Source organism: Electrophorus electricus, chromosome 1, assembly GCF_013358815.1.
Source record: "Electrophorus electricus isolate fEleEle1 chromosome 1, fEleEle1.pri, whole genome shotgun sequence".
Classification (NCBI taxonomy): domain Eukaryota; kingdom Metazoa; phylum Chordata; class Actinopteri; order Gymnotiformes; family Gymnotidae; genus Electrophorus; species Electrophorus electricus.
The window spans coordinates 3431009-3448602 of record NC_049535.1 but is presented as its reverse complement, the minus strand read 5'-3'; the positions used below and the strand labels follow the sequence as shown (position 1 = coordinate 3448602).

Sequence of the window (17594 nt, the reverse complement as noted above, 5' to 3'; positions counted from 1 at the left end):
GAGATCTGCTGCAAGAGAGGGAGATCTGCTGGACTTGAGGAGATCTGCTGAGAGAGGGAGATCTGCTGAGAGAGGGAGATCTGCAGAGGGCTGTGGTGTCCCGAGGCAATCAATCGAGTCGACAGGAGAAACATGGAGTTTGATTTCTCCAAACGTTGACCACTTCTGCGTTGAGATTTAGCCTCTCTCTGCACATCAAGAGCTTGTCCAAACATCATGGCGCCGGTTGCCGAATTCGGCTTTACCTGGGATTATCGTCAGAAAAGCGGAAAACGAATGTGAAACTTGGAACACATAAAAATGAAGAACCTGGCCACCACCTGGAATGGGAGTGCTTTTGGTTCACCTGGCCCGATAGCATGTGCCGCGGTATTACGAATCAATGTTTCATAATTACACCTGTGAAAGCTGAAGATGGTCACAAGCGTAATTCCCTCTCAGGTACAATCAGCGTCTGGCTCGAGATGATTACGGAGATGAAACTGCCTAATGATCCATTCCGCTTCCTCTGCGCATCCAGCATCTCGGCCTTCTCCTGCGCTCAGGCCGCACTCGTTCTCTGATGAACGAGCGGAGATGATGCAGTTGAGTCAGTTTCAGTCCATGCTTGACCGCCTTGCGAGTATGTGGCCAAAAGGGGCGGCATCGGTCTTGGAGTCGACGTACCAAGTTTGTGTCATGGCCTGGTAGTCTGAGGTTGTGACTTTTAGCGAGCTGCCTCTGAAACCCTACTGCCGACATGGCACCTCCGTTACTGAAAGGGAGAAGCCGTCTTTAAAGCTCTTACCACTCCTCTGATGTTCTCCATTTCAAGCTCACCGTCTCGTTATGCTCAGTGACCTGTTACGTTTAATATCTTGCCGTTAATAAGACACTGTTACCATCTGTTCGGGCGACACCAGCAGTTGCTCTCTACTCTGACTGAATGAGTCATGAATCTTCTATGAATGAGTGTGAATCTCCTGCTACTCACCACCATGTGTTTCTGGGAATTTGTTGGGTTTTTAGACAGAAAATGAACAGAACGGATACTGTTGCGAAAGGCGAGGGGCTGGCATGGCCCTGCACTGACCCCCCCCCCCGAGGCACCGGGGCCTACAGGTCAGGCTCAGGGGCGGCTAATGCGAGAGCAACAGGATTCGGTCCTAAGGACAAGTGCAGCCTGTGATGCATCTCCAGCGCTGCCAGAACAGCTGAATGGCTCCTCTTTATAGAGTCCTGTAATTGCAGCAGATAATACTTCACATGCTCTGGGCCTAATGGGTCATATCATTTAGGGGAGACTATAGAATAATGGAGTTTTTACAGCTGGCCTTCATCAGTCTTTTTGTCCTAACATTCTGGGTCGTGTTCTAGTCCAGGCTGAGCCGAGCACTTGACAAAAGGAAGGTTTTCCAGTCTAAAGCAGCACTGGCAGTTTGACAAAGTCCAAGGTTTTCAGGTTGTCATAAACTATATAAAGTGAATCCCCTAAAAAATGTTTATTAGTGAATGTGGCATTGGCTATTAGCATGGGGTGAGGATGCTACGACACACGTGCGCACACATACTCACACATATGTGTATTTTATATTTATATATATATATATATATATATATATATATATATATATATATATATATATATATAAAATAAATACATACCAGGCAATGTCAGTTGCTTTGTTTTAAACAACTCACAATGAGTCTTAGACAGAAGGTGCGTGACTTTTAAAGGCTCTGGTCTTTAAATAGTGCTGGGGCCGTCACCTTTAGTGAATCTCAATAGGTGACAATTAACAAGACCCTTTCCAGATTTCCCACTGATTCCAAGTCAGTGTTGCGCTGTGTGAGGTTTATTTTGGCAGTCAGTCACACTGTGCAGAGGTGCCCAACCAGACCTGAACAGCAATCAGTGTCCTGCTGTCACAGCTGCAGAAGGATTATTGACAGGATTAGGGGGTGGAAGATTGAGATTACAGGACTGCTCACCCAGAGGAAATGCTGTGGGCCATCATCAAACCTAAATGTATGCAAACAGATACAAAGTGCACCTTATCCACATAGTCTTAGTTTTTCCTTCTGTCCTTCAGAAGAGTGCACAAACCACACTTCGTGTGCGGTTGTTGGTATGGACCTCCAATAAAAGGTTTAGTGGTAGTCTGTTCCCTCTGATTCGGGAACTGCTCATAGCGTGTCTCCTCTGGTGGCTGCTGCAGATCAGCTCTCACTGGGCGTTGTTATTGTTATTATTGTTGTTGTTTTGTCTGGCGCAGAGCCCCTCTGCACCATGGCTGGGGCTCTCGACACTGCCCTGGTCTACACTTGCGCAATGTCGTCATGTTTCCTACATGGTCTTCTTTTTTTTTTTTTTTTTTTTTCTTACGCTCGGTCAAGCGATCCGATTAAATCTGACCAGAGACGTGATTTTCTGACGGCTTTCCCAAACGACCGGTTCTTGGCCGTAGCGCAGACAGAGGGGTCTTTGGCAGATGCGTTATAAGAGAGATCATTTGGAAAGGATCTGTTGCCAAAATCCACCCCACTTGAACAAATGACAACAGTACATTTTAAGACACGTCTCCAGTTTCACCATGTTAGTGGAAAAGGACCGTAAGACGTGAGCGTGTTGGACCACAGATACGGACCACAGATCCTTCCAGAGGTCTGGACGTGAAATGCTTCACATATCTGTGTGAAGGATGTGAGGCTTGTGTGGGAGGCCGTGCCAGCCTTGGACGTATGGTAGCTATTAAGACGGATAACTGTGTACTGTCTGGCCCGCTACCAGTTCTCCAGTTAGAACCGATCTCCGCTCTGCTTTGTAGTGCCATACAAAACAGACCAGACGCGTCTCCTGTCACTCAAATCTTCAGACTTTCGCTGCATTTCAGCCTTCCCCCTCTCATTTGTGTTTTCTTCCAGCTGCATTTTTAAAAAAAAGTTTGTGTAGATTTGCTCGTGTGCTTTCTCCATTACAATATTTTTTTGTTGATCTTGTGTAATCCCTTATCATGGATGCCTTTTCATTATGCTTTGTTTTGATCTTTTTCTTTTCCTCTGCTTTGTCTGTTTGTGTTTTTTTTTTTTTTTTTTAATGTTTTGCTGTCCTCTGCTCTCCTGATTTCTTTCCGACTCCTCCTCCTCCGTCCTGGACTGCCTTGCTCCCTCATCTCCCCCTTACACCTCGCACTCCTCTCTCATCGCCTCGTTCCTCCCACCCTGCTCCGCCCCCTCCACTCACCTGTACCGCCCTGCACTCAAAGATGTAGCCACGCCCTCCCCCTCACCCCCACTGACCCCTGCCACTGCTGACCGTGTGACCCCAGGCACGGGAGGTGGCGCCGGCCCTGGCACTGTGCCCTCTGCTCCCCGCGACGTTGTGGCCTCTCTCGTCTCCACTCGCTTCATCAAGCTGACCTGGCGCCTGCCGCTCGAACCCAATGGCGATGACATCACCTACTTCGTCTACTACAGCCTGGAGGGCGCTAAAAGGTACAGGTTATAATTCCCGAGCATGCCGTTCCAGGTGGCGTAGTAAGTCGAAAGCACTTTAAACGTTGCTCCGGTGGCAATCCAGCCTGTTTACTTAGAGGTAGTTCGTCAGCGGTAAGTGAGCTGCTGCCATGTCGCGCTCTCACATCCAACCTCCTGCAGGGAGAGGACGGTGAACACCAGCCGGCCAGGTGAGATGCAGGTCACCATTCAGAACCTCAGGCCAGACACCAAGTACGTCTTCCGTGTGGTGGCGCAGAACAAGCACGGGAAGGGAGAGAGTTCTCCACCGCTGAGGGTCTCCACCCAGGCGGAAGGTAAGGGCTCCGCCTTCGCCGGACACCGCCCACTACCCCCCCCCCCCCCCAACCACGAGGCGCAGGTGGGGTTTAGTACACCTTAGGCTTCCATGCGCTACTGTAACTGGCACGTACCCCGTGCTATCCGCCTGCCACTGTGTGCCCAGTCTCCTTCAGTCTGAAGCATTATCAGCTCGTGTGCAGCCTCAGGGCGCGCGCTGTCTGTGTCAGCGCTGGTCCTCTACATGTCCTTGGCGTGAGCTGGTGGGATCCCGGCCCCAGGGTGGGCCGGGCTGACGGCCACGCCACGCTGCACTCAGATTAATGATCAGGGAGGGGCTATACTGTTTACCTGCTTCAAGAGACGAGACCTCCAGCCACACACACTAAGCACTCGCACTAAAATGCATAATCCCTCTCAGGGGTATGCAGTCCTGGGAGATCCCTCCTCACAAGTGCAGGAACTGATATAAGAAGTACAAGCCTGTATAAGGGAGATTAAACTGGTGTCATTTCTCACTAGGTGGTCTCAGCTGTCCCTCAGAGTTTACCGAAATGGCTCATTTCGTACATCCAATTCACTGACTCCAGTGTACGCCAGCCCTTCTAACAGGACAGATGTGATTAGTGGGTAACTTCCCATACAGCCTGGAGTTATTACATCTAAATGGGCTGGGCTGGGCTTCCCCTGGTCTTCAGTCTCCTTCTGAATGAGATTTAACTCGATTTAGGGTGCTGAGATTCTTGTGTCAGCCATCGGAGCTTTTCAATGGCTGTGATCTTTCATGGCGGTATCGTGTAGAGACTCGACAGCCCTGACAACCGTTTTGTTCCCCTTACTTCCCCTTACCCAGTGGTGTAAACATCACACTGGAGTAATGTGGCATTGTTCCGCTCTGCAGCGTGAGAACTGCCGGAGGTGGCCGTCGTCCCGCATCGCTGTCGTCGTGTCGAGGGGAGCCCTTTGTGCGGTTCGCCCCGTCGGCGTGATTCTCTGAACCCGTGTCACGGGCTTGAAAACACTTACTGGCATTGGTACGGAGAAAGGGGACTCGGAGAACTGCACGGATGCACCGGGAACGTGTAGTCCAGTGCAGGAGTCTTTTTTTAAAATTCAACCGGCCGTGCAATCTTTTCCCCACGCGCAGTCCAAGTGCCAGGACCTGCCCCCAACCTCCACGCCGCGGTGCAGTCCCCCTCCTCCGTCAGCCTGAGCTGGGATAAACCCGTCACAGGAAACGGCGAGATCCAGACCTACAGGGTGTACTACATGGAGAAAGGCCTGGGCGATGAGAAGGTAACGCAGCACACCCGGCTGACGTGGCGAAGGCACTGATGGCTAATGACGCGTGCAGCTCTCCGGTTTCCAGGACTGGAACTTGTCAAGCCAGCACTGCCACTTTCTCTTGGTTTCTTCCGAGGTGCATACTTGTCTGCTGAACATGCTTTTATCCATGCTGTCTTCCCCTGCTCTGGCACAGGATGTGGAGGTTAGTGGACTGTCCTACACCATGACTGGGCTGAAAAAGTTCACGGAGTACAACTTCAGGGTGGTGGCCTACAACAAGCACGGCCCTGGAGTGTCCACGGAAGACGTTGCGGCGCGGACCTACTCGGACGGTATGCGCCCCCGACGCGGTCTTTACCCCTCCCCCGACAAGCCTTCTCGGTTTGCTCATCCCTGCCCTTTGGTACGCCGAGTAGTCCGGTCACAGTAGGTTTTGCGTCCACGTTGTAATTCCGTTTTACCCTGCCAGTCGACAGCAGATCGGTCCGTTTCCCACCCTTGAGTCCGAGTCGTGTGTGACCCGTTGTTTGAATACTTGAATACTGAAGCGCTTCTCCTCCCTACAGTCCCAAGCCTGCCGCCGCAGAACCTGACCGTGGAGGTGCTGAACTCGAAGGTGAGTGGTCCCAGGCGACGCCCAGTCCGCCACTCGACCCGGCCTCTCCTCTCATCTCTTCCTGCAGCCTAACGTCTCGTGTTCCCTGCTGGCGAGCTGTCACACACCCTTACTCTCCCAATCACTGTCGCCCCGCTTCCCCCAAACCCCCCCCCCCCCCCCCCAGCCGCTCCTCCTCACACGCTGCTTAGGAAAATAATTGATATTTCCTTACTGTGCCGGGAGGATGGATCCCTTCCTGTCGTAGGAGCAATTTACAAGTCCATTTGCGATTCCGGTTGCACGCATCCGAGTCGCCGGACTGCCCCTCAAGCTCTAGCTCAGAATAGCGGAGTTGACAGTATCCACTGGCATTATGAGGTGTGCCTAGTTTGAGGTCTGCATGCAGACACACACATTTGCATAGTTTAATGGGGGCTTATGGGTAAGTAATTGACAGTGCATCATGTTGAGGGGGGCTTCGCCCAGGCCGTTGAAATTAATTCTCAAACAGAAGGTTTCCTTTGACTCCCCCTATGAGCGGGGGAAGGGGAGTCGATTGGTAGGTTCCTCTGGCCCATGTCAGAGCTGCAGAGTTCTGGAACTGAGCCGCTTGGTCTTGGGGCGTACCATGAAAACAGGCGACCTTCTCCGCATCCCTCTCAGCCTGTCCAGCCTCAGCTGCGGATTCTCCTTTCTCCTTTAGACGTCATTTAATGCAGGTTTGTTTGGAAGGGGGGAAAAAACAAAACAAAACATGGAACCATTTAATAAATGAAACCGGGAGAAGCATAAAACGGGGAATACAGTAATTGGACACTTGCTGTCGATTTAATGTGGCTTATCCCCCTGGCCTGCAAGTGTGGGACGTAGGCGGGCATCGTTAATGAAGTGCCCACCCGCGGTGAGCTCCCTTACCTCCGCACTACCACACTACCATCGTGCCCCACAGGCCCTGCAGCTAGCCGCCCATGTTCAACGGTGGTTGCTGGGGCCCTGCGTGCCTCTCCTGGTCCTCGACGCCGCATCTGTTATTCTTGGGCTCAGTGCTGGCCGGGGGTGGGGAGGAGGGGGGGCGACTCTCTATCAGCCACCGCAGGGGGGATGGTAGTTCAAGTCAGATGCCTCCGCATCGACCTGTTACTATGGTGATCCCCCCCCCCCCCCCCCCCCGCTGAATACAGGTACGGGATTTTGAGAATCGAATATTTCTTTTGATGCCACAGGGCTCCTTTCTTCGCGATGGTATTATTTCATGGATTGTTGTTGGTCTGGTCTTGCATGCAGCAATAAAAAAGGGCTCATGCACACCGCACGATGTCGACAGTGTAGAAATGCGGAGCCTGTTTGTGAGGATTCGTGTGAATTGCCTGTAGAGCTTCATGGTCCGATGGCAGCCCCCCCCAGCGGAGGCTCAAAACGGCGAGATCACCGGCTACAAGATCCGCTACCGGAAGAGCCCGAGGAAGAGTGAGGTGTCCGAGATCACCGCAGGAAACCAGCTCAGCCAGCTCATCGAGGGTGAGCACTCTGAAATCCGCCGCGTTTACATCAGTTACATTTGCATGTACTGCCTGACGGCTGGCATGGCTGGGCTAGTGCTCGTGTTTGAGTTGAGTGGTATCCGCTTTGCCGTGGTAGAATCCTTCAGTGCTCTGGTCCCCAAGGCAGACATGCTCTGTCTGCAGTCCCAGCTAACAAAAAAGGAACAGAAGTGAAAATGAGGTTAAAAATGGAACAACGCCCAGGCCGGAGCATCTGACGGAGGGTGATGGCCTACGGCTCAGGGGAGAGTGGCGTGCTGATGCCTTTAGCACTCGGAATGACAGCTGTGCGGATACGTGTTAACATTTGAAAACGATTCAGTTACGACCTCCACATTATTTAAAGACTGAATATCAAAAAAAGGCATTCGCTCTGCCAGTGATGCATCTGAGCCCCACTCCACAGCCTGCATCCACCAATCAATATAGCTGCACGTCTTTGCAGTTCTGTGGCTATGTGGGGCAGCATGGATTGCCAAAGTAAGATTTCTAGTTGCAAATGAAACTCACTGAGTTGGTCAGTAGCCATAATTTGGCTCGACTGAAATCCTCAGGACTGGGTCTCGGCAGGCTGAGGTATCGATCGCGCTTGGGTTAATATTGTGGGGGTAACATGTCTGGGTGAAGCATGAGGGTGGTTTTCATTGTTCCGCCCACAGGGTTGAGCCCTAAATTACTGGTAGAGGAAAAGGGTCGCTCTCATTAATCTAGGAACCCCTCGGACAAAATGCCCGAAGGATTGTAGTTTTTTTTCTCTCTTTTTTAAGGCCATAAAGGGCAGCCAGTGATTCACTTCCTGGCTTGATTTGTGGTGGTATCTTCAGACCGTACCGAGCGTAAATGTGTCTTACGGCTCTGTTGTTACTCTCAGGTTTGCAGCGTGGAACCGAGTACGCGGTCCGCGTGTCTGCCATGACGGTGAACGGCACGGGGCCAGCCACCGACTGGATCACGACAGAAACTTTCGACAGCGACCTGGACGGTAAAAGAGCACCGCGACACAGGCCCACGCTGGCTACAGGGTCCGTCGCTGAGGCCTTCATGACCAACGTTCCTGCTCTGTGTGTGTGTGTGTGTGTGTGTGTGTGTGTGTGTGTGTGTGTGTGTGTGTGGGGGTGGGGGGGGGGCAGAGTCTCGAGTGCCGGATGTGCCTGGCTCCTTGCACGTGCGGCCGTTAGTGAACAGCATCGTGGTGAGTTGGTCTCCCCCAGAGAACCAGGACATCGTGGTCAGGGGTTACATCATCAGCTATGGCATTGGCAGCCCTCACGCCCAGACCATCAAAGTGGACTACAAACAGAGATACTACAGCATTGAGAACCTGGGTGAGCTCCTCCTCTCTCCAATTACCACTGTGCCTTTAATAAATAAGGTAGGAAATGATTAACGTGGAAAGTATTTAGAGGGATATTATTAATTCAGGTATGAACAGGCAGCCTGTAGTGTTTTTGCTGCATGGATGCTTATTGCTTGTTAATTTCTACTTTCCACAGAGACACATTAAAGTGTGTATGTTTTAACCATTAGCCTCATAAATGTGATTAAATGACTTTGATTACATTTGAAAGAAATTTCTAGTAAACATATTTCACACTGGAAGGAGTGTGAAAATGAGGGGATGCAGGGAAGGAGTGGGAGAGATCCGACTCGCTCAGCCCTCGGGTAATTACATTTGGAGGGGAGGAAGGGGGAAAAATTATCATGCACAGAAATTGTGCATAATTGAAGCTTTCATAATTTGCCTAATTACATGAGAAAGTGAATCAATAATGGTGTTTAAATATGCGCCCCTGCCAGGATGATGAAGATGGGATGGGTCCCCTTAGGAGTCTGTGCTTGATTGGCTAAAACGCTTCCTCCTTCTGCCTGCCAGATCCCAACTCGCACTACGTGATCACGCTGAAGGCCTTCAACAACGTGGGTGAGGGCATCCCCGTGTACGAGAGTGCCATCACGCGACCCCAGTCAGGTGGGCCCCTGCAGCGAAGGCTGCCAACACCGCCTGCAGCGAGCCGCGCCTCCGAACGGAACCCCCGAGGCCTTCACAACGGGCCAGCCCGTCGGTCGGGCTTCACCGGTCCTGCTCCATTTATGGCTCAGTTAGCATTTTTGGCTCTGCCGTTAGTGCCGTGTTGCCAGTGAATGCCAGTGAAAGCGGAGCGTTTGTTCAGTCGTTAGGGGTGAACTTTGACATCACACGACTTGTTCAAGCATCTGAGTATTAAGCAACAAGGAAACATAGAATTTCTTCTTTTTGTCATTTTTTTGGTGTCTGTCTGTCTGTCTGTGTGTCTGTCTGTCTGTCTGTGTGTCTGTCTGTACATATATGGTGTATATAAAATACAAAAGTTTTCTTTAGGAACAACAGAAAATGTGCATTTCCAAGATACCGTCTTTGCATGGAAGAGTGAGTGGACAGGCACTGTGTGCGTTTAACCTGTATAAACAGTGCTGGCTTTCTGTAAGCTCTGTGCTCTCAGACGCTGCTCACACCTGCCGTTAATGTGTGTCCTGGGTGATCGGCTCATAATGTCCAGCAGTGTAATGCATCTCAGAGATGCACTGTAATCCGATCATTCAAAGCACTTTGGAGAACACATCAGGCAACGTTACATCTCTGGTGTGAATGGTAATGTGTCCTGGTGCGTCATTACCAGCAGCAAAGTACCGCCCATATGAACCGTCCATGTTACGCATTGCCCGAGCTGGAAAATATGTCATCATTGCGAGAGTGAAGCCTTATTTCCATGTGGGCTGAGGAGTCAGTGCAGCAGAAACTGGAGGACTCCTACTTTTTGAGTTTGTAACCATCTGTACTGGAACGGGAGCAGGGATTCACCAGACGTTTCTGTCTGGAAACAAACTCGGCAAAAGAGTGACGTAGCAAACGTCTTCCTTCAGCGGAAATGACGTAAGAACTCCAAACACAAGTGGGCACTCAAAACGTATTCAAAATGCCAGGCGTAAACAGGGCCTAAATTCCGCATGCCACTGGAGGAATCGAAACGGGTTAGTTTGGCTGGTAAAGACCATTTTCACTCCTCGTTTTTTTTTTTTTTTTTTTTTTTCACAGCATGCGGTGAAATCATAGCTTTGGACTGAAATGACATGAACGGGCTGCAGGTCTCCCCGAGACACGCTGCTGCAGCTCCTCTTTTCTGCTTTCACCGCGTGCTCCTTTCTCTCCGTTTCCTATCCGTCACTAGCGTATCAGGACGTTCAGGAGTTCAAATAACAGTATGGAGGGCGACAGCCCCGGTTTTGATGAAGCATCCGAACACGCCAGGCTTGCAGCTTGCCCGGTAGAACTCGGGCAGCTTTAAGCATCCGTTGCCCACAAGCTGGCAGCGGGTCCAGCCTTCGTTTCACACCAAAACCAAAGTGGAATGTGTTCTGCTCAGCTGCGCCATGGAAACACTGAGTTGGCAGAGCGGACCTTAAAAAGAGAGCCGCTCCATCACTGGAGTGGGGGAGAACTGCTCCAGGGCGTCGTGCGCAGTGAAGGGGAGGAGCCAAGGCCCACTGTGTTGGTCTATTTTTTGTGCTTTTTCTCTGCGTGTATACGGCGTACACAGCGAGCGTTTTCACCACCAGCTAGAGTTTGGCACGAGCGCCTAGGAAACAGGTGGTTGAAGGCACGCTTTTAATGTCAGGTCATTTTAGCACAGATTGCAACAGAGGTGTATAGTCCTCCTGCTTTTTCACCATCTGTGTCTGTAGCCTTAAACCAAAGCCCAAGCTCCAAAAGACTGAAAAGAGAAAGTTCTGTGTCTCTCTCTCTCTCTGTGTGTGTGTGTGTGTGTGGGAACTCCACCCATTGTGCCTCTCAAAAGGCTTCTGGCCGTCAAACAGTACTGCTTCACAAAGTACTGTTTTCCTCTGTGGAAAAGGTCTTTTATTGTGACAAAGTGGTCCTGAGAAACCTTGAGTTAGACAAGGACACTATTCTCATAGCTAGTTACAAAATGAAATGGAAGCTTTTTCTCTACACAACTGCAACGCCCATGTCAGGTTACACTATGATGGATATTATTCCTGGTTTGCCTTCATGCTGTAAGAATACACGAACCTCAGAGGTGCAAATACTGAAGGTTTGTGTTTAAAAATAAATTGGTTCTATAATTGAATGTCTAAATTTGTAGGACGTTTTGTCACAGACATTTATTGTGAACTTCTCAGTTCAGCGTTTGCTCACACTGGTCGGAATATTCTTTTGCGCTCTGTTAGTGTGTGTCTAACTGACGGTTTGCCTCCTTTGCTTGTAGACTATAGTAAACTAAGCTGGTCTGCTGAACAGAATAGCCCCTGCCGCTGTAGTGTGTGTAGACGTACCTTTTGAGATTTATGTGACTGTGCTTCTTGATATCCTGTTCTAACAGAACATTCTCTCTCTCTCTCTCCTCCCAATCCTTCCTCCATGTTGCCTCCCTGCTCCTCCATTCTAACTCATTAACACGATTCTCCCATTTCATCCATGCTCCCTCCCTCCCAAATCCACCGAACCGCCTAAATCACTTCCCTTCTTCTGTTCTTATTGTTGTTGCTTTTTCTTCACTTCCCGCTCCTTTTAATTTTTTCATTCTTCCATGGGACGTTGCGTTAACTGCTTGCAGACCCCATAGACCCTGACGTTGATTTGTACGAACTTTTCCATGCTTCATACACTCCAGCACCAGACCCCATTCCCATGATGCCTCCCGTGGGCGTCCAGGCCTCTGTCCTGAGCCACGACACCGTCAAGGTCGCATGGGCCGACAACTCGCTGCCCAAGAACCAGAAGATCACGGACGCGCGCTACTACACTGTGCGCTGGAAGACCAACATCCCGGCCAACACCAAATACAAGGTAGAACGCCCTACGTCGAGACCGGGGGGCTCGCTCCACGCCTCTGTAGAGGGTTGGGGCCCTTGCGGGGCTAGAGAGCAGGTGACGAAGAATCCCCTTCTTCCTGAGTGAGAATGTTTGACTCGTGTGTGTGCACCTTGCTTCCAGACGGCCAACACCACCACCCTGAGTCACATGGTTACAGGACTCAAGCCCAACACTCTGTATGAGTTCTCCGTCATGGTGACCAAAGGCAGGAAGACTAGCACTTGGAGCATGACGGCTCACGGAACGACATTTGAAGCGAGTAAGGCAGCCCCACCTGCACGTGGGGGATGGAGGTTTCACAGAACGTTTGCATTGCTTATATTTCCACCAGCCTCACCACTGCACTGTGATGCCTCTGAGTGTATTGTTTCTCTTCATGCACTGGTTAGATGTGATTTTCTTGCATGCTGTTGATTCTTAATCATTTATCGTTTTCCCCTGTCAGCACCCAGTTCTGCTCCAAAAGATGTGACGGTGGTCAGTAAGGAGGGGCGGCCACGCACCATCATAGTCAACTGGCAGCCTCCCTCGGAGGCCAACGGCAAGATTACAGGTGTCGCACGTGTACCCAAATGCACCGGCAGTAACGGGTCCCTCTCCCACTGCTGTTCCATGTGGTGTTGTTGTGTTCTCGGCAGCAGTGGCGATCCATCAGGGTAGCCTGAATAGCCTCTGTGTCCTTCTCGCCGTCCCAGGCTACATTATCTACTACAGCACGGACGTGAACGCCGAGATGCACGACTGGGTCATCGAGCCCGTGGTGGGGAACCGACTCACCCATCAGATCCAGGACCTGACCCTCGACACCACGTATTACTTCAAGATCCAGGCTCGCAACTCCAAGGGCATGGGCCCCATGTCCGAGGCGGTCCAGTTCCGGACCCCCAAAGGTACGCCCACGCGTGGAGAGCCTGCCGCTTTTGCCCCGTCTGGTACTTCCCAGTAAAATGTTATTCTCTTCGGTTCTCCATTTCGGTTAAGGATTATGAACTGCTAATCGGATGTGGGTGGCTAATGGCTTATGGGTGAATGTATGTGGATGTGAGGAAGATCTTCTGTTTCCGCTGTAGCTTAGCCCCCTGTTCACACCCCTGCCTCTCTGACCACGGCGGCCCTGCCTGGCTCCTGTTGTCATGGCGCTCCCCCCTAACCTGTCTGCTCTGTGTTCTCTTCCCTTTGGTCTACTAGCTGAACCTTCTGACAAAATGGCTAATGACCAAGGTAATTGCTCTTCCCTTCCATATCTCTCTAATGCCCCCCCCCCCAATCTTTTTTTCTGCTTCTCCAATCGCGACATAGTAGAAATCTGTCCGATCGGCCTGCCTAACTCCCCTTCACGCCTCCCTTCGATGCCCTATCAGCAGGAGACACATGTGAGAGGAGCGTCATGCCCGACGAAAACAGTCCACTTGTGTCCACTTTTGAGTCGTTCTATTTTTGTAAAGTATGAGATGACTAACCCCCGTGAGATGACTAACAACGTCATAAATAGGTTGCGATAAGGCATCGAAGAGGACCAATCGTTGTTATGACGATTAATGGTCGGATATAACTGTATATATGATGCTCACCTGCTCTTTTCTGGTCGTTCTAGCATCCAGTATGCCAGCCAAACCAGGCCGATCCCCCTTGCCGGATCCTGGCGTCGGTAATGTGTCTTTGCTCATTTGTACGCAGCTAGCTTAAGAAAAAAAAGTACAACTCAACAAATGAACCTTTCGTTATGCCGTGTGCATTTCTATAGTGATTACGTTCAGTGTTTACAGTCCATCTGAAGAGGTCGTAAGTGAAGCACACGGTCTATGAGCAGCAGTTATTGTGTTTGCGCTTCAGGGAAATCGGGGGTGACTGCTGGTGATAACCATATCTTGGTCATCGTCATCATCGTGTCTGTGGGGGCCTTCACCATCATCGTGGTGGTGGTAGGAGCCTTCTTGTGCACACGCCGTACCACCTCCCAGCAGAAGAAGTAAGAGCCTCAAGGTCACGGCTGCACGCAGGGGTGTATGTTGCGGCATGTTCCGCACGTGGGCTGCACGCGTGCTGTGCAGAACAGAGTTGATGCATGGTTGGGTCAGCCCATTTCTTCTAAGTTTGGGGGAGGGTGCGTCTTTCTTGCGACCTTTCTGAAAGTTTCATCTACACGGCAGGAAACGAGCAGCCTGCAAGTCCGCCAATGGCTCGCACAAGTACAAAGGCAACTCCAAGGACCTGAAGCCCCCCGATCTTTGGATCCACCACGAGCGGCTGGAGCTCAAGCCCATTGATAAGTCCCCCGAGCCCAACCCGGTCATGACGGACACCCCCATCCCGCGCACCTCCCAGGACATCACTCCAGTGGACAGCACCATGGAGCCTATGCTCCAGAGACGGAATTCCTTCCGCGGTGAGAACGTTTGCTTTGGTCTGGCTTCAGCCTCGCAGTCCCGCTTCTCTCGCTGCTTCCATCATTTCAGGCTCCATCTCTGAAAATTGTGGCTAATTGTGCCTGTAGCTGGTCTGTACCGTCACTGCGTCCGATTGCTGTATTCCCAGCACAAACTGGAAGAAGTAGCGCCTTTTCTCACATGCTCCCTGTATGATTCTGCCAGTCTAACGTCTCCCAGGATGGGTGTGCACTGCCCTCTGCTGGAGAAGAGCAGAACCTAACCATGGGTAGCGTAGCTATCAGGCTAGCCCAGCTCTCACTCTCATAGGGCGGTCGCTCTCTGGTTTGCAGGCCACGAGGCAGAGGATGGCATGCCTGCGCTGGCAGGGCGTCGTGGAACAAGACCTAAAATGATGATGCCCTTTGATGCCACGCCCCCTCAGCGTAAGTGCCCCGCCCTCGAGGCCAGCCTGCAATGACCTGTGATCAGTGCTGATACCCTGCCGTGGGTAGTACTACACACAAACACGTCAGCTTGCATTCTGGGTTTTGCTAAGTGTCGCTCTTTTGTGTGCATGAACTGTAATCATATATGGAGTAATTGCTTCTCATGCTGTCACTGCTGAAACTGCGTGCGTGCGTGCGTGTGTGTGCGTGCGCACTCTGTGTAAATACAAGGCTTCTCTGTTATTTGTGTCCACCCGCAGCCGTGATTAGTGCTCACCCCATCCATTCCCTCGATAACCATCACCACCATTATCACGTGGGCAGCCTGGCCTCCCCGACGCGCAGCTACCTACACTACCCAGCAGGCTCCCGGGCTCTCGCCACCCCCATCTCTCATCTAGACAGGGCAGAATCCTCAGGTGAGCCGGCGGGGCCGGAGCTGGGCGGAGCCTGCAGCACGCCTCCACAGCCCGGCATTCCTGGCCTGCAGGAGCAGACCTCGCTGCCCTTCCACGCAACCCGGCACAAGGGAAGGGGTGGGGGGGGGGTGTCAGGGGTGGAGCTTACACAGGGCTGTTAGAATGGCGGCTTCTCTCCCGAATGTACCTTCATCTTTCTCTGCCCTGTTTTCCTTTTTCTGCTTCTACCCTTCTGGCCAAAGCGATGTTTCCATCGTAGTAGTCACGTGCCAGTCATGCGGTCGCACGGGCTCCGAGCCCTTTTGCAGTAGACGCCCGCGTGCGCGCGGTAGTGATCCAGGTGCGGGTGTGCTTGCAGAGTCGGTGAGGAACGCGCCCAGCACGGACCTCCTGCCCGCCTTGGGCCAACCATCCTGTGCCACGGACCATTTGGAGACGGACGCCAGTTACCACGGCTCGGCGGCCGAGGACGAGCCCGGCTACAACCCGCCGACGGCACACGTGCGCCCCACACACGCCCTCAAGAGCTTCGCTGTGCCGGCCGTGCCCGCCCACGGCGCCGCCTACGAGGGCGTGGCCTTGCCCAGTATGGCCCTGCTCTCCCAGACAGGTAACAGAGGCCATGGTCCTACAGCCTCTTGTAGTCACCAGCAAAAAAATGTAAATGAAGTCCTCTTCGAGCGCTTTGTTCAGGGATGCTCACGCTTCCTTTCTGCTCCTCGTGCAGTCAAGACGGCCTCCATCGGGACTCTGGGCCGGACGAGGACGCCCATGCCCGTCACGGTGCCAGACGCGCCCGACGTGCCGGAGGGCAGCAGGATGCATGCAGATGCCGAGGGCGTGAGTACCACTGCCCACCTGGCAGTCTCTGCTTAACAACAGCTGCAGAATGCCACGCCATGCGTGCCGTGTAAAAACAGCAGAAAACAGAGACCCATTGCTATGTTCAGCGCACTGTCGAATATACTCAGCCTGTTGTGCGTTGTGAAGGTGGTTTTAATCTGTTCATCTCCCCTCTCTCAAATCTCTGCTCTTCGCTTCCCCTTTTAACTGTGATGCTGCTGCTGTCGCCTGATTGCGTTTACATCGTCGCCGCCTTTTAATTAACTTCTTAAACCTGCTGCGCATTCCCATGTGCTTCTGCGTTTTGCATCGATGATGAACCCATTCCATCGTCTTCATCAATGCTTGTGGCTGTGAACTACAATTAATTTGCATGCCCAAGTTCCAATGCCTGCCTCATCCGTAACACCCCCCCCCCCTTCCCAAATGCCCCAACCACGTTTTCCAACCCTCACTGACCCACACCCACGCCTGCCTGTTGCCCTTCCCCACCTCTGCAGTAACCCTTTCCCTCTCCTTCAGAAGTACGAGGCGGATGAGCTATCTGAGGAGATGGCCCACCTGGAGGGCTTGATGAAGGACTTAAACGCCATCACCACGGCCTGAGCACAACGCCTCACACTCACTCACACACACACACACACACACTTGCATGCACATTCACGCTTACCCACGCGGGGAAGGTGTACATTCTCAGTCCCTCACAGAGAGCTAAAAGGAAACGGGCGGAACATTTTGGTGTACCTTGCTATCTCTCAGGAAGGAGTGGCCATCTTTCAAAGGAGTGAAGAACATTCTCAGTATGGATACCGATTCCTTCTAGCAGAAGATTTTTCTCTTGGAAGAAAATTATTTTTTTTTTTTTTTCCTTTTTATGGCTATGGAGTCGCCAGTTTGTTATCCTAAGAAAAAAAGGAAGCTTAAAATATGCTGGTGTTCGTGCTGGTGCGCTTGTAAGACACATTTTACAGTGTTACAATTGTGTCTTTCCTTTGTGTGTTTTGGATCTCTGTATATTGGCCGTTCCACTTGGACACTGCACAGTCTCTTTGTTTCCATAACTCACTTTGTATTAAGCATTTTGATTGAATGATGTCTTTCCCTTTGATATGTCAAATACTGTGCCATCTTTTATTATTTTCTGAATGTTTTTGTATTATTTTATATACATATGCATTTATAGATATGTATATAAGTTCAAAACTGCCTCATTCTTCTTTTTAAAAAAAAGCAATGTTTTCGGACGAAAAATCCAAAAAAAAGTGCACAAGCCTGCCATGCCAGTCCTGTGTCTGGGAGACTCTACGCTCCATTTTCTAGAACAGACTGGACTGGAAATCGGATCGCAACATTGCTTTGCCCTTGGTACGAACAGAAGGCGTCTTTTCTAAACGGGAGTTCCTTTCAGAATATTGCCTTATATTTTTGTGGGCTCTGACTCTCT

At 51.3% G+C, this 17594-nt stretch overlaps 1 protein-coding gene across 8 annotated transcripts in view; it reads left to right on the top strand.

Moving 5' to 3' along the window:
• The window catches only part of neo1a (neogenin 1a), an 82161-nt gene extending 64807 nt beyond the window's left edge, over positions 1-17354 (top strand). Inside the window, exons 8-29 of one of the 8 annotated variants that reach the window (XM_035523727.1) lie at positions 3246-3474; positions 3637-3791; positions 4922-5070; positions 5255-5393; positions 5628-5677; positions 7033-7177; positions 8072-8182; positions 8331-8525; positions 9074-9169; positions 11814-12046; positions 12194-12332; positions 12519-12626; positions 12769-12963; positions 13262-13294; positions 13668-13721; positions 13907-14042; positions 14224-14459; positions 14793-14885; positions 15149-15307; positions 15666-15917; positions 16035-16147; positions 16673-17354. In XM_035523727.1, coding sequence (XP_035379620.1) covers positions 3246-3474; positions 3637-3791; positions 4922-5070; positions 5255-5393; positions 5628-5677; positions 7033-7177; positions 8072-8182; positions 8331-8525; positions 9074-9169; positions 11814-12046; positions 12194-12332; positions 12519-12626; positions 12769-12963; positions 13262-13294; positions 13668-13721; positions 13907-14042; positions 14224-14459; positions 14793-14885; positions 15149-15307; positions 15666-15917; positions 16035-16147; positions 16673-16756 — 3104 coding nt within the window. In that variant the 3' untranslated portion in view covers positions 16757-17354. Of the gene's footprint in view, positions 1-3245; positions 3475-3636; positions 3792-4921; positions 5071-5254; positions 5394-5627; positions 5678-7032; positions 7178-8071; positions 8183-8330; positions 8526-9073; positions 9170-11813; positions 12047-12193; positions 12333-12518; positions 12627-12768; positions 12964-13261; positions 13295-13667; positions 13722-13906; positions 14043-14223; positions 14460-14792; positions 14886-15148; positions 15308-15665; positions 15918-16034; positions 16148-16532 lie in introns of all 8 variants that reach the window. The other 7 variants (XM_035523737.1, XM_035523735.1, XM_035523732.1 and 4 more) reach the window with 7 other exon arrangements.
• The last annotated feature ends 240 nt before the right edge of the window (positions 17355-17594 follow it).